At 41.3% G+C, this 12,921-nt stretch overlaps 1 protein-coding gene across 4 annotated transcripts in view; it reads left to right on the forward strand.

Moving 5' to 3' along the window:
- Positions 1-12,921, forward strand: part of SLC35A5 (solute carrier family 35 member A5) — a 712,931-nt gene that overhangs the window by 601,111 nt on the left and 98,899 nt on the right. For all 4 annotated transcript variants that reach the window (XM_044072367.1, XM_044072365.1, XM_044072366.1 and 1 more), the window contains exon 7: positions 8,447-9,224. In XM_044072367.1, coding sequence (XP_043928302.1) covers positions 8,447-9,224 — 778 coding nt within the window. The remainder of the gene's footprint in view (positions 1-8,446; positions 9,225-12,921) is intronic.

The following is a 12,921-nucleotide window of genomic DNA, read 5'->3' on the forward strand; positions in this document are numbered from 1 at the left end:
CTGGGATTAGGCCTCATTCCACTAGGGCTACTGCCACTTCTACAGCATTTCTAAGGGCTGGCAACTAAGGATATTTTGGAGGCAGCTACTTGGAGTTCAGTGCATACTTTCTCTAAGCATTATCACCTTCCTCTCTACTCTAAGTCTAGAGCTGGTTTTGCCACAGCTATTTTGCAAGGCATGTTGTCAGCTCCTGCTTCTTTATGATTTGCCAGCCTCCCTTACCTCTGCTTTGGGATTCTACCCAATAGTTAGGACTGCAGCAATGTGGAATGAAGAACATAGTACAGTTTTGTACCTACCATAAATGTAGATGTTCGAGGATCCACATTGCTGCAGTCCAATTTACCCTCCCTCCTTCCCCTCTGTGTTTAGGGGTGGTTGTGTAGGTGAGGTTATATGCTGATAGTTTTGTATATATTGTACATATTTTTGGTGCAGGTATATTGGGCCTTGTCTTTTTAGGGTCTTCTGACATCTGAGGATATGACGTCGGTCGGTCATGCGCATTAGTACCCTGACGTACTGACGTCAGTCTAATGCGCCCTGACCGACGTCAGCCATATACTTTGGTATTCGGGCCGACTGGACAGCGGACTACCCAATAGTTAGGACTGCAGCAATGTGGATCCTCGAACATCTACATTTATGGTAGGTACAAAACTGTACTTTTCTCTTGAGACCTCCTATTAGGAACTCCGTCCCTCCATGGGATCTAACTTTGGTCTTTCAGGCTCTGACTGGACCACCTTTTGAACCTGCAGCTTCTGTTGATTTGAAATTCTTGTTCTGGAAAACTGCCTTTTTGGTAGCTATTACCTCAGCTAGAAGGGTGTCGGAGCTTCTGGCCCTCTGTATTAAAGTCCCGTATCTTGTTTTCCATAAGGACAGGGTCTCTCTCAGGACTAACCCATCTTTCTACCTCAAGTGGCCTCCGAGGCGAACATCAATCAGTCCATTAATCTCCCAGTTTTTTTCCCTATCAAAACAAAGGGGAGTGCAAACTTCATTTGTTAGATGTTCATAGACAGTTCCGTTTTTATTTACACAGAACAGCTCCCTTCCGCAAGTCTGATCAGCTTTGTTTCCTTTGCAAAACCCTTCTTCGGTAAGCCAGTGTCGAAGGTGACTCTGGCCAGATGGATTTCTAATTGCATTCTGCTCACATACAGACTATCTGGCCTGCCAGAGCCTATAGGGGTTCATGCTCATTCTACACACTCTATGGCTACATCTGCTGCATTCTGGTCGAGAGTTCCCTTGGATGACATTTGCTCTGCGGCTACTTGGGCATCCTCTCATACCTTTATCTCTCACTATAAATTGGATTTAGTGTCTAGAGGAAGGGCGGCTTTTGACTCTGTAGTGCTCCGGAATATCCTTCCTTGGGGATCTCCCAAGTTTTTTGGTAGCTGGGGACTCTGTCCCACAGGTTGATGATCAAATGAAGTTACCTACTTCAGATAAAGAAGTTATGTACTCACCATAACATTCCATCTGAGTAGGTAACTTCATTTGTCAGCAACCGACCCTCCCTCCTTCCCCCTCACCTGGTTCTTTGATTACCTGAACCCTAGGATGGTTTTTCAGGTCATTTGTTAATCCTTAGGTTAGGATTCTTCAGGTTGTTGTTTTGTCGTTGTGAGGTTATATAGGTGGGCAAACGCGATCTGAGGATTGAAAGGAGGTAGCAGGGTATTATGGGTAAGGGGAGGAGCTTGGAGCTCGCATCTCTAGCTTGGAAAGCTGCCGGCTTGGATCTGATACCCACAAGTTGCTGACAAATGAAGTTACCTACTCAGATGGAACGTTATGGTGAGTACATAACTTCTTTTTTCCAATATTAAGGCACAATTGGCAGCAATTCCTGACTTTTCACATTGGTAGAGATAATAATCCAGTAGCAGCTTTAAATATTTCTAAGGCTGTCCTCAAGGGAACTTATTTATTGTACCCTCCTGTCTGGAACCAAGTTTCTCAGTGGGATATGCCTTTTATGTTTCAAGTGCTTGCCAGACCTTCTCTTGAAGTACCAGCCATTGTTTCCTTGAAACTTTTGTCTTGGAAGACACTTCTTTTCATAACAGGGTGTCTCTCAGGTTGGATTCTGTCTTTTTGCCTAAGATGCCTATGCAGAACAATTTAAAAAAGGCCATTCACTTACTGGTGTTCTTCCATGATATTTCTAATAAAGGAGAATATTTGCTTCATTGTCTCAACATTCATATGCAATTGAGATTCTGTGTGGATAGGGCCAAGTCCTTCAGAAAAATTTAAACAGTGGTTTTCTCTTTCTCTAAAGCCCAGTTGGAAAAAAAAACAGTAGTAAGTCTACCCTAAGTGGCTAATCTGATTGCATTTCTTTTACATTTATTTACATTATGAAAGGAAAGAATTCATCTTGCAAACCAGAGGGTCGGTCTGCTAGAGCCATGGCTACCTCTACAGTTTTCCTATCAAGAGCAGGTATGGATGAGATTTGTGCTGCTGCTACTTGGCTGGGTCCTCACACCTCTGTGTCTCACTACAATTTGGATATGCAGTCAAGGTCTAGAGCCTCTTTTGGTTCACCATATTGCAGAATGTGCTCTGCTAGGGTCACCCTAGGGTGCGACATGGCTGGGACTCTGTCCCACAGGATGAAGCTGGTCAGAAAAGATGGGATTGGATACAAAAGCCATATACTTACCATAATGATAGACCTGTGTTGTCTTTCTGTTCACTTCAGCCATCCTGCCCACCTGCACCTCTCCTGTATTATTTTCTCTCAATCCTTTGGTCTGCCAAGTCATGGAAGCGGTTTCCCCTCCTGTATGGTGGTCTTTGGTGTCACCTTTTTTGTGTTAGGCAGTGGAACTGTTCTTTGGAGAGGGGCAAGCTCTATCTGAGGTTGGTTGAGCTGAAGTCTTTTAGAAATGGCCAGTCTCTGATCCGAGTCTGATACTGTAACCCACCCCGATTGAACTGGATGGAAAGAGAACACGGATCTTTTGTTATGGTAGGTACATAACTTTCATATAATTTTCATTCTTATCAACCTCTTTTTCCCATTTTTTGCAGAGTCGTAGTGTCACATCACCTGTTGCCACTCATCTTGATACAATGCCATTTTCCTCCCTTCTTTGACAGTCATACTTGACTGTCGCAGGTCTTCTCTCACATAGTCCATCTATCCCTCTGTTTGTTAGCATCCATCATTTCCTCTTACCTTCTTCCTGTCTCTCCCAAGTTTTATTCACCAAATCATCATCTGCTGTCTTGCACATGTGCCCAAACCACAATAACCCATTATGTTTGACCTTCCCTGCAATTGGAGATATTTTGGATTTTGCTCTGTTATATTTTCTTTGGTGTTTAACAGTGTCATCCTGTCACCCATCTCGGGTACTTCATCTGTCTCACCTCTGGCTTTGTCAGCTGCTGAGCCTTCACTGCCCTGGTTTTTGTACCACACAGTAGTACTGCTTGCATCACTGTTTTCTCCACTTTACTTTTCACCCTCTTTTGCATTCTTCTGTCACACACATTAACCCTGATGCTCTGTGTCAGTTGACTGCAGTCCCTCTGATTCTTTCTTTGACCTCCTTATTCAGACTTCCTTTGTCCTCAACCACCCCCCACTGATACTTTGAAGTTGTTAGTCTTTTCTGCTCTTTCCCTTTCTTTCACTTTTCATCATCATCTTCTGATTTCCACTGTTTGCTGCCATGACAACTGTCTTCTCTGTACTGTGGCTCATCCCATGTGCTTTAGTTTTACATTCCATTCCCCTGTCACTTGCTGAAGTTCCTTTTCAGAGTCTGCTTTTAATGCCACATTGTTTCTGTACATCATTTCTGTTGATCTATCCCTTCCAGCCTATGTACTAATGTAGCCCATCATCATTATGAACAGCAGCGGTCTCAGAACTGAACCCTGTTGCACCCACTCCCACTGGAAACCTTTCTGCGAGTCTGAACATTGTTCATACTTGTGTCATTGGGTCCTTGTACCAATGTTTCTGGGACTTCAAACTGTCACAGGACTGCCCAGATCAGTTTGCTTATCTTATTTATCCTTCATCTAGGAATGGCCAGTTGGACTCTCCATCTCTAGCTTCTTCTCCACTGTTCGCCTCACCTCAGACATCAAGTTGGGTTGTACTGCCTCCTGATAACAATTCAAACAGCTAGTCTCACGTATTACTTGCTACTACTGTGCATATTCATTTGTCAGTCACACCCTTGCCATCACTTTCGTTCAGTGTGACAAGATTTTGATACCTCTATTCTGCTCACAGTTGTCTCTACTTTTTTATTGTACACCAGCACTAAAATACTTACACTCCAGTCATTTGTAATACTATTTTCAGTATCCTCAGGAATCATTTCCCCCTAACGCACTTAACATTTTGATAATACCTGCCATGACTTCATCTGAGCCTGCTGCTTTTCCCAACTAAATTTTGCTTAGTTCTGTCCTTACTTATTGTAGGGTGGGCACCTCCTCTTCTGCCATCTTAGGCAATAAAGCTTCAATGAGGTTTGCTTCACTCAGTAGTTGGTGGAAGTATTCCTTCCATCTCTCTTTGATGTCCCGTGCACTGCTGAGCAGGTTGTTGCTGTCATTCCTTATGAATGATGTATCTTCTTTCTCTCTGTTTTTGCCATCTGCTTTCCAGAATCCAGCAGAGGTGCCTGAATACTAGTTGTTCATGAATGATGGACATAAAACAGTATGCCATTGAGAAGGAGTATCCCCTACCCTTAGAAGGTGGAAAAGTAGTTTCTTTGATAGAGAAGGTGAACTTTTGTTATCTTTCATTTTCCCAGCAGGGCATTCGTGCTTTTCCAAAATTTATTTAAGGATGACGTGTTTATGTTCTGAAAAGTTGTGCAGTAACCTTTCTTAGCTTATCTTTGCATTTCATGTCCATTGCAAATGGTTCTGCACATAGTTTTATATGCCCATTACTTACTCTCCTGAAATGTCTTTATGCCTTATTCCTCTCAGACATGCAGTTAGTCTTTGAAGCCCAAAGTATCTTATTTTTCTTTATTCTGATTTGCTTCAGTGAGAGGAATACAGGGCAGGGGGACAGAACGATGTATAGGGTTTGTAGGGAAAAATTACTTTTGTTAACCAGGGTAGGGCATTCATTCACATGGATTCATTTCAGGTTCAGATCTTTCTAAATTTACTCACTTAACTGCTGATGTATTGTTTATTGTTTAGACTGAATTGTGAGACTTATGTCTGTACTTACCTCAATTATCACGGTTATATTATTGTTTGTATTACCATGTTGATGTTAATCTAACTGTGGAGCATTTCTCCCCGGGCCTCCGATGTAAATGGACCTGTGTCCAGTCGGATTATCCTGGTAAACAAATGTAAAATAAGTAAACTAGAGGCTGCGGGAATCAAACCCAGGACTGCCGAAATAGTCGTAAACCTGTATGACAGACTGCAGTGGATGAGAAAAGAAACATGCAGGATTGGGAAGAATGCAGCCAACATGACAGGGAATGCATCTGTAGGTGGGACAGTTACAAGGGGGTAGTAATATGGAGGAGAAAGTGACTGTACATAAAAGCTGGTATGAGGATGGTGGATAGGGTTTTGGTGATTGAATTCATTGTATGGCTGGGTGGCTTGCCTGTTGGTTAAGGATCCAAGAGAGATCAGGACACACTGAAACTGGTTATGGGGGGGTTGCATTTATTTAAACATGGGAGAGGGTGTGATACTAAGGTAATCACCACAACATGGACACATTGTGCTGAAAGTAGGCACCATTGACCTGTCAACAGAAACAGTTGACCTGGTAGCAAGCAGGGTCACAAGAAAAATCCTGATAAGGAGGTAGCGTTCTCAGAAGTGTGTTAGCTCCGTATGCAGCAGCCACACTGAGAAGAGAGAGAGAGTTAGTCAATATAATGACTGGGTGCAGCAGTGAATAAAAATACAAAGACTTTGGGAATGGTTGGAGGGTAGGTGGGGGACCCAGCAGAGAGGCTAGCATGGGGCAGCAGTTGGACCAAATTTACTTATTTCTGTATTTACTTAATGACAAACTATCCTTTCTCTTTAGAGAAAAAGAGCTAAGAAGATAATTCGTTCCCACTCAAATGACCTACCTTAGATCAGTCACACACAATCTCAGTTTAATGCTCCTACATTTTTTCCATTCATGTGTGGAAAGCAAGCTGCTAACTCTGTAATTATCTGCTGAGAATAGAGGATCACTGCCAATCAGTGCACCCCGGATTTCATTCTGGGTCAATAAATATCGCTTAAAGAAACTTCTGACTCTTCACTAGGTTCATAGGTAAGTACTAGTCAGTCTGCAGACCATTGCACACCTAGCCAGTAACCAGGCACTGTACCTTGTGTCTGTGAGGTAAACATATTAACCCCCCCCCCTTTTTTTGTTTATAGATTCACAATACTTCTGTGCCACAGGCTTTTACTGTCATTTAAAAGGAATGGCACAAGAACTGTTCTTGGTCCAAGTTCCTTTTTTTTTTACTTCTAACTTTGATCCCGACACCTTGTTTTCTTTATGCTTTGCCTGCTCTGCACAAAGCCATGAAAACTTCATACATGACCATTCTCACAGCTTGCTTGTACCCTCATTTTGCTCTCAGCCCCTAACTCATCTTTGACCTTCTACCCCTGCTCAGTATTATGTACTCCCACAAAAATTCAACACAATCAGCTTTACTTCTGTGTAATCAACATGTTCTTGTTGGTTTTGATTTGGGTAGAACATGGGTAGTGTATATCATTGCAAGCTTTTATATGCATCACATATAATGATATAAAGCTCCTAATAAGAATGTCAGCATTATGACATCTTGCGTGTACTGATGCTTGTGTCTGCTGCAGAGTAAACATGCACAAATACTGTATGTATTCATTTACCTCAGTACAGATGTATTGACATTTTTCTGTGTTTAACAGTTGTTTTTAACATTAAGCAGGATGCACATGGAAGGCAAGTATAAATTAAATTTCTAGCCACTGAGCTGAGCAAACTGTTACAATTATTTTTGCACCTTGTTTTTTGTGTGATTTGACTATATTTCCCCTTCTCATAACCCCCACCCACCCAGATACACACACACACACACACACACACACACACACACACACACACACACACACACACACACATACACATCATATTGCTGCACTCCTATCACTTGGCATTTTCAAATATTTGTTTACCTTGAAGTGTAGGCTTTTTATACTTGTATTCTTTGGTGGTCAGGTGCATTTGATAGGGTCTATTAAAGGTATCCCTGTTTTACTAAGTTGTCATTTTATGTATTTTTCTTGGCTTTTGAGCAGGAGCCATTAGTCATGGGTTCAGTGTACATCTCTTTTGAAAGTTGTAAAATGTTAGCACATCAGTCCTTATGGGACTGTCCATTCATCGCCATCTGAGAAGACAAAGTTACCCCTAAGGTGGCACGACCATTATACCTTAGGGTGGGAGGAGGAGTGTGGGGCCTTTTAATGGTATAACTGTAACAGAACTCTTCCACATGAGAGGTAATATGTAGTAGTAGTATTTCTGCTTTGTTGACCAAATGTATGTCCACCATAGGTCTGTAAAATCTCAGGTGTAAACCTGGAGTACAGGTAGCACTGCTGCACAAAACTGTTTGTCATTGTATTAATTCATCTGAGTGCAGACATGTATTCTATCTAAGTGTACTCTGGAGAGGATACTTTCTTTAAATTATTGTAAGTTTGCATTATGTACAGAACATATACACTCAGAATGATGCTGTGAGTAGAGCTAGCAATTGGAAAAGTGATACATACGCATGTTACATGTTTTGGTAAAACCACTTTTTTATGGGGAGGTAGGATAGTGTGACATCTTATTCTTTTTCCATTGTTTTACTTATTGAGCCATGTAAATTATTAATTAACTGTTTTGCATCTGGTGATATAATGCATTTATCTGTGTATTTGTTGACCCATAGGTTAATTGAAGTTTGTTGACCGGGTTGTTACCAGTGGTTACAAATAATCACTACAATAAATAGTGCACTTAACATTAGTCAGCTGTCACATAAAAAGTAGGTAGTACAGAGTGAAGAAGAGATGCATAGTTTTTTGTTGCAGTCAGACTAAAGGTAATAGTTGAGCAGTGCACTACATCACTAAATGTGTTAAAGCATACGGGTTAGAATAACAATATGTATGCAGTGGTTTGAACTGACAAGTGTGATTTACATATATCATGATACATTATTTACATTATGTACATTGTTTATGCTGTAGAAATATTGAAGTAAGAGGAATCGCTGTGGTAGCACAAGTGGGATAGCAGGTGAATATTAAGTAATTGTTTAAGTAATGTTATTTCGTATTGAGTGCACTATGTCGTTTTTCTTTTTTCCTTGAAATGACGCCATTTTTAATTGCTACTTTTCTGTTTTTTGAACAGGAGACGTTTGTCATGGGTACAGTGGGCATCTCTTCTGATTCTGTTTTTGTCCATAGTGTCCTTAAACATGGGGACAGATGGCACACAGCACTCCATACCAGCACATAGCTTGATTCACATTGCCTCTCATAGTCCTTCCAACAGTTGTTCTCATTTCCTACAGACGGAAGAGCACTTTGCAGCAGGCGTCAACACTAGTGCAAAACCTTTTCCAGTCTTAAACTGGAACCCAGAATCTTTGAAGAAAATTCATCTTAGCCTTGGCCATCTCTTAATCATTGTTCAGTGTTTTATAGCCTCTATGGCCAATATATACAGTGAAAAAATATTTAAGGAAGGAGAACAGCTCACAGAAAGTATATTCATACAGAACTTCAAACTCTACCTTTTTGGAGTTTTATTTAATGGATTGACTTTGACACTCCGTCACGAGTACCACAGTCAGATCTTGAGCTGTGGCTTTTTTTATGGCCACAATGTATTTTCAATTTCCCTAATTTTTGTAACTGCATTCCTTGGGCTTTCTGTGGCATTTATGTTGAAATTCCGAGATAATATGTTTCATGTGCTTACTGCACAAATCACAACTGTTATCATTACAACAGTGTCCATCTTTATGTTTGAGTTTAAGCCTACCATGGAATTCTTCTTGGAAGCTCCTGTAGTTCTGTTGTCTATATTTATTTATAACCGCACCAAGGTCCGGGACCCAGAGTTTGCTCTGCAGAAAGCAAAGTTAAAGGTTCTTAATGGAGAAATTTTGGAAAGATCCAGTGGGGTAAGTTTATTTCTAGTAACTGTCTTTTCATGCTAATCTTACTTTTTTTTAATCTGTTAGTGCTGCCTGTTTATTGTGCTTTTACTGCATTGCTCACTGTACAGTGTGATGATCACAAAAGATTGATTTTCTCACCATTTAGAAGCATCTGGCATTTTAACAATTGCATGTCTTGGACCTCATTGGTTGATGAGAATGATGCCACTAATAGCATTTTGTAATTTATTGCAGAGATTGTACAAGTAGCAGTTAAAATAGTTTTTTTCTGACTTGTAAAATTTAGTTTTTGTTTTTTAAACTCTGAAACTGAATGGCATCAGAACCTGCAGGTTTCATTTCCCCTTCTATAAATTGTAGAAGGCTTAAAACAATAGGAACATCCATGCAAAATGTTTCTGTAAATCCTCTGAAATATAAGCGGAGAAGAACCAAGAACCTTAACATTGGAGTCTGCCTTCTATCCAGCTTTTATCATCCATTCACTTTTGCTTCTTCCAGGCCCTTTACAGTTAACCATAGCATCTGGTCTGCAGGCTGACATTAAATCCTCTATCAGCTACATTTTCTGTGGCACTATTATTCACGTAGCTTCCCTATGCTACTGCTTTGGCTGCTGTCAGAACACATGCTCTGCTGCTGTGCTCCCTTCCTGAAGGCAAGTGACCTCTTAATTGTCTTACTTTGAGAAGAAGCATGGCATGTTTATCATAATTGCTATAGTCCTGACATCTGGAATTTCTGTCTGCAGGGAGCTTGTCATTCAGCCCAGCTTCCAGAGTTCTGCATGCCTTCTCCTGGCTTTTATCTGACTCCTCCCACTTGGACACCAGTGGCATAACAACATGAGTATTGAGCAGTGCCATTTTCAGATCTTTTCTTGCCATAGTTCAGAAAGAGTCTGCTATTACAAGCATCCTTGGTCCTGCGTATCTTCCTTCTTTCATGGGTTCAGACTAGTCCCTCATTGGTGATTTTTTTCTTCACATTATAATTGCTGATCTTATTTTTTTATAGATGTCTGATACTGTCTGAAAAATGTTAATTACTTTACAGGTGGTAAGCAAATACAACAAAGGGAGTTATCATTCTTACTGTGACAAATGCCTGGTCCTGGAGAATGACCTACAGATATGATGTTGTCCTCTTCATTCTTCCTCACTGATGGGTCTGGCTTGGCCACATCTTCCAGACTTCAGAGCTCAGTCTCGAGCTCCTCCCTCTTCCAGTGATGTAGCATGCTACCTCTAACTCCTCAGATCTTGTTTGCCACCTCCATGGTCAGAAGCAGGATTTCAAGTCTCGAGCTGTTAGGTTAGTGTATATAAAATTATTATTTTCTGTCTCTCTTTAAAATTCTCTGACTGATTCCTCTTATACCTTCCCCAACAGCCTCTGTGGCTTTAATCCTTCCCATTCTTTGGATTTTACTGTATCTCTAGTCCTCCTTTTTGGTGGGCTTCCTGTGGTAGTTAATTTTGTACATTCAGTACGTTCTTGTCTCGCTCATTTATTTTTGGAGTTAGTCACTGTAACAATAAGTCATAACATCAATTAAGTGTTTTTTCTAATGTGCTCATTGCTCCATCTGTGTGTATTTAGTAGATTCAAGCACACATGTTCCTTCCTGCTTCCTCTATGGTAGTAGTTAGCAGCATAGCATTTGAATGACTTTCCTGTCAGGAAGTTTTGCAGTGGGCTGCCCTATCTTATTCAGTGGTTCTCTATCTCCTATGAAAAGCCTCGCTTGTTTGTAAGTAGTTGTGACTTAAAAATTTTGCTGTTTTATGAGCTTATCTGTTCTTGAAGTCTCAGAAACCATTTCCTGGGGGTTATTTCTTTCTGATCTTGCACAGGAAATCCTTTTATTACTTTTGCCCTTTTCGCTACAGTTGTTCACGGAATGTCTAGCCCTTTACTTTCGGGAGAAATCTTGTAACTAAATAATGTTATATTCTTTTTTTTGCTTCCCTAGGAGTGAAGATGGACTCATGGAGAGCCCCTTTTTTTCTTTTGGGTCTATCTTAGGCTGGAATTGTGCTATTCGGGTGCTGGGCTTCTTCATCCCGTAATTACGGGATTACAAACCCGTAATTGTCTGTTTCCTTGGGAGGGAGGCGCAATCTCCTGCTAATTTGAAACCAGCTGGCAACATCTGGAAGCTTTTGGATCCTTCCTCATGCTCCTCAGATCCTAGCCTCCGTTCCAATGATATCCTAGTGCCCACAGAGGGCAGGGCACTTATGGATTTTGCTGTTGAGTTCTCTGCTGTGGAATCCATTGCTCCTTGGCTCCAGAGATCCTCTCGGACCGAACATTTTTCCTTAATTGTTGCTTTCTGCAGCTGTCTCTCTCTCAATGGCTCAGATTTCACAAAGTAACATAAGGGAGGTTCCTCCACAGAAATATCTAACTATCGACCCATTGCAATATTGTCTCCAATAGCTAAAATAATGGAACACAAACAACTCCTACACTACCTCACCCTCAATAATCTCCTGTCCTCAACCCAGCATGGCTTCCGCCCCCACCACAGTACAACCACTGCCCTCCTCTCCTTTGTCGACTCAGTCAATAGTAACCGTAACAAAAAACTAATATCTTCTGCTCTCTTCCTCGACCTATCAAAAGCTTTCGATATGGTTAATCACCAGCTATTGCTACACACCCTACAAACCCTCTATCTTGACAAACTAGCCCTACGTTGGTTTAAGGATTACCTCACTGGCAGGCAGCAAGCAGTCCGATGGCAAAATAGTCTATCTCACCTGCTCTCTAACAACATTGGTGTTCCACAGGGCTCCATACTTGGTCCCCTTCTTTTCTCTGTTTTTATAAATGATCTCCACACAGTCATCCCCAGAGCCACCTGCATTCAATATGCAGATGACTCAACCCTGATCTGTTCTGATCGGTCTCTTCAGAATCCCCAAGCAGCCACCCAACAATGTTTCGCTAAAGTTGAAAAATGGTTCTCCGAGCGGAAACTCATACTCAACCCGACAAAAACCAAGCTACTTCTATTTTCCCCCTCATCCACCAATCCACTGACCCAAGAACCCCCCCCCGATAACCCAAGGACCTTCTTTGTGGAATCATTTAATGGCACCATCATTGAGCCCGTCCCTGTACCAAACTATTAGGTGTCACTATTGACCACAAGCTTAAATTCGACATGCACCTTGCCCAAACCATAAAGTCAGTTAACAAGAAACTTGGCTCCATGTACAGAATAAAGAACTTTCTCCTCATGCCAAATTAACTATCGCCGAACCCATCTCCTTTCCACCTTACTATATCGATACTATCATTCCTCAACAAACGTGAGCTTAATAACCTCTCTACCACCTACCATCATATTGCCAGATTTGTAACAGGCACACCCTATCGCCACCACTGCCTCAACCTCAAGAAACTAGGCTGGCTGGAACTGCCCAATCTTCTTAAACTAAACCAACTCAAAATTATTAATCAACCAGAGAAAACCCCTCGCTGAGCACAATCCTGACCCCTACACCAACTTAAGTTGCCTTGATCCTCAAACAGTACTCTGATACTAACCATCAAATCTAATAACAAGTTTTGCTAACTCCATTGGAAAGCTATGGAATGATCTATTCAAAACTAATCTCAGAGAATTTCTTAAGTCTCAGTGGTTATGCCCATGTTCCAACCCTGACTAATCCCAATAGGTCTATCT

Source organism: Protopterus annectens, chromosome 5.part0 (genome assembly GCF_019279795.1).
Source record: "Protopterus annectens isolate FY-2018-M chromosome 5.part0, PAN1.0, whole genome shotgun sequence".
Taxonomy (NCBI): domain Eukaryota; kingdom Metazoa; phylum Chordata; order Ceratodontiformes; family Protopteridae; genus Protopterus; species Protopterus annectens.